Here is a 3970-nt window from a genome sequence, read left to right as displayed (position 1 = left end):
ATTCAGGATGATCCTGAGGACGTTTTGTGCTGTCTGGGTAATGAAGGTAAGAAAGTAATATATATTATATAATAGATGAGATAATTTTTTCCGTAATATCAATTAAAAAAAGAAAAAATTTTTTTTCAGAAATATTAAAATTTTTGATTTCTGATGACTTAATTTGTTCTTAAAATAGGAAATTTATATATTGCATTATAAATATCATATTTAATGCATCTCTCGCGCCATCGTATAGATAGGAAAGTATCCCAAATATCCTGAACCATCCTGGACATATTCAGGATGATCCTGAGGACGTTTTGTGCTGTCTGGGAAAGTATCTTCGCAACCGGAAGCGGGCATCGAGTCATATTCAAGACTTACGATACCGCAATACCTACAACCAATGAATGAATGAATATATTCTCAATCGATAATTTCTTTTAAAATGCGAATTCTCCATATGACCTCAATTTCTTCTGCCATTGTGAGAGCGAACTTTTGCCGCAATTGTCACTTCTGATGGACGTAATCGCGGAATCGGAGCGCGCACGCGAAAATACAAGAGTGATACCTCAACAGCGGCGATTTAGATTCTCCTCGCGATCACCAGGCGTCGCCAACGGTAATGGCGTCCGGTCGATAATACGATAGAGGAGGCGCTTTCTCGACTCTCGCGAAAGTCGGAGTATCGAAGTAGTGGAAGTATACGATACGGGGTCCACGACGTATCACGGATCACGGAGCGAGCTGGCAGTTTTTCCTTCGCGCAGCGAGACTGGAAAATCGTCCGGAGACCGGGGACGAGAACGCGCCGATAGAGACGCGACGCGAGACGCGAGTGAGCGAGCGATAATAATGTCGCGTTGGATCGCGCGACGACGACGGGCCGCGTAATCAATCGCGGTAGATTTTCCCGCGACAGCAGCGTCGTCCGAACATGCGTGCGGTGCGGAACGACGGGCACCGAGCGACAACCGAGGAGGCTCCTTCGAGGAACTGTCAGGGGGATCGTCGCCACCACCATCGCCGCCGACGCCGCCACCACCGCCGTTACGCGTGAGTCAGTGCGAGATCGGACGGAGGCGACGCGCACGCAAAATGGCTTCGGGCGACAATGTGGACGTGATCGAAGTGGTCGAGACGACGAGCTTCCCCGGGTCGGCGACGCAGCCCGCGGTGGATCATCTCAGGCCGGACCAGTCCACCGCCGAGGAAGACTGTGAGTGCTCCCATCTCGCTCTCCCCTTTCCGTTCCCCCTTCTGCGTGTCTCCCGATACTCTCGTTCCAGCGCCGTGACCCTAACCTATAACGCGACCACGAATGCGCCGCGTCGGATATGTCGTCGTTCCTTGCCCGAGAACGATTTGTTCGCATAATCGGACGGAATACTCTTACTCGCCGTGTCTTATCGATCCGCGGAATCGGATCTTCGTGCACGAGCGTGGCCGATCGAAGAACGCGGCTAATCCGTTGTCTCGCGATCTGACAGCTCTCTAATGGGTGTCACCCGACCTAGAAAGCGCAAACACGTTGGAATCCGTGTCGTCGTTCGGCGAGGAACGCTGGTCTCCAGTTAAAACGCACACCGTGGATATTGTGAATCGAAATAAATTCTCCCTGTGCTCCGATTTGCGGAGCGATCGATCGATTTTTGACAGTTTTCCTATTATCTCGATATAATCTGTAAAATATCCAGTAGAGGATATTTTTAATGCATTTTAGTTCGCGAGATGGAAAATCCATCGTGCGTAAATAGACACGTAGCGATTTCTTGTAGATTGATGGTTCGCGGATTTGACAGCTGATAATGATTATCGATTATAATGTCGACTTTTTCGCTTCGTGGCTTTCGAGAAATTTTAAACACTACCTAATTCGACATATACTTCGTTAAAATTATCGCGTCACCGTTAAAAAAGCCTGATGACATAAAAATGGACAATGCAGCCGAGAAATTCGTGTCGTAATGATGGTTTGTCATCAAAATAAAAGTTATTTTTTAACATATATGTGTATGTATATACATATATATATAGGTCTAGGACACCCTGTGTATATATATATATATATATATATATACATATATATATTAATTATACATGCATACATATCGCTACGTAGCATACACATATAGAATGAAACATCTTCGTTACTCTGGAATATTTTTTCTGGAATACAATGTATTCTATATATAACATACTTTCTTTTCTTACTATTCTGCATACACACACACACACACACACACATTATGTAATTAAGAAAGTCTATATTTCACATTGAAAAAAAGTTATAGAGTTTCCTGAAAATAAAATCCAATTCTCTTTTATAAAAATATATGAACATATATAAGAAATCCCTCAATTTTATTTTAGAGATCCTGCTTTAACAGAATTGTATTTAAATATTAAATGCATAGTTATCAAAATATAAAATATTTAAGAGACGGTTTCTCGAGAAAATTTTTCCCCGAAACGAGATCACTTCCCGATTCTTTAGAGAATACGCTATTAGTGTTTTATGCAAAGCTCACGGAATTCCCATATGTTCATGAAATTTTAATATGAGTCAGAACAGAGCAAGAGGAAAACAAGGACAAGTTTGAATTTCAAAGTCATCGACCGAACATAAGCGATCATTCGTTTCGTCTTGCGTTTCATCTCCCATCGTAAATTCCGTACGAACATTGATTTCATTGCGTTTAATGTATACGTGACAATGCAACGAGCGTAATGATGGCGTTTGCGTTTGTGTGACTCGACGCATTGCGATTTGTTTGCCGCGATTCCAACTTGACAACTTGTGCCATTTGACAGCTGATATCAGGTGAAGGGAGGGGAGGGGGGGGGGGGGCAGAACAGCACGTGGAAACGGATTCTGAAATTCGCGTGGGCTCCGCCGTGATCGCGATATCGAGATAACGTCGTCGTTATCAGATCCGTGTCGCGAATTGACGTGTCTCTCTCTTTCTCGTAGGAACTGACTTTTTTCTATTATAGAAAATAATAATATAGAGAAAAGTAGAACGCGTGTGTTGAAACGCGACTCTATGTATCTGAACTGTTTCCTTTGTTCGAAAGATAGCGGTTTCCGTCTCTTGTCGAGCGAAAGCTTTTTTACCGTTTAGAGAATCTTTCCGCGCTATTATTCAGCATTTATTGTATTTGTATACGTCATATTTATATGTGAATAAGGAATTATATATAATATATAGCTTAGATTATATTTATTTACTATGTTCTCTCTATTTGGATGGAAGAAATTATCAGTCAGTCTTGTATTTTAATCTCGAATTTGTTTAAATTATAAAACATCGTATTACATATTCAGTGAATTTAGTTTTTTCACACTTCCGTCTAGATATGTCAATTCGAATAAATGTAATTGTAAACAGCATATATATGTTCAAATTTCTTTGTTCTTCATATTCTTGAACGTTGTATTACGTATAATATTATTCGAAATATATTATCTTTCTCTGAGTTTTTAACTAAATTAAACTGAGAGAAATTATGAATAAAAGAATATTCTTCATTTTACTGAAGAATGTTTTAATTGACTCAAGGATACAAGTCTTAGTAAATGGTATTTACGTAACGTAATTTATTTTGCTTAGCTGGAAGGAAAATAGTTTCACACGTTTTTTTTTTTTTCGAGTCATGTGAAAAAAAAGATTATAATACAGACTCTTTTATATAGATGTATAAAATCCACGTGTTATTTTTATTATGCATAACTTTTTAACAATTCATTAACGATGTTTCGATAATGATGCTTTCATTGGCATCGCTTCGTGTTTTCGTTGTTGGAAAAACATTTCTCAACCGAACAGAGAGCGCGGTATGCGTTAGAGTCGAGTAATGAAAGATGAGAGTTAAAAATAGAAGGCTAAGTAAGGACATCTTGACTCGCCTTGCTCCCTTATTCTACAGGCTGTCATCCTAGGGACCCTTTTTTCACTCGATATTGCGAATCGCGCCATTTCCC

The 3970-nt window shown here is 40.5% G+C and overlaps 1 protein-coding gene across 1 annotated transcript in view; it reads left to right on the top strand.

Annotated features, from left to right (window-relative positions):
* The first annotated feature begins 566 nt into the window (after nucleotides 1-566).
* LOC115237308 (phosphatidylinositol 4-phosphate 5-kinase type-1 alpha) overlaps nucleotides 567-3970 on the top strand; it is a 38319-nt gene continuing 34915 nt past the window's right edge. The window contains exon 1 of the mRNA XM_029810266.1: nucleotides 567-1204. Within this exon, the coding sequence (XP_029666126.1) occupies nucleotides 1084-1204 (121 nt within the window). The 5' untranslated portion in view covers nucleotides 567-1083. The remainder of the gene's footprint in view (nucleotides 1205-3970) is intronic.

The sequence above is a fragment of the Formica exsecta genome, unplaced genomic scaffold (assembly GCF_003651465.1).
Source record: "Formica exsecta isolate Colony F162 unplaced genomic scaffold, ASM365146v1 scaffold29, whole genome shotgun sequence".
Classification (NCBI taxonomy): domain Eukaryota; kingdom Metazoa; phylum Arthropoda; class Insecta; order Hymenoptera; family Formicidae; genus Formica; species Formica exsecta.
Note: the sequence above shows the minus strand (reverse complement) of the source record. Positions and strands in the feature narration are given on the sequence as shown.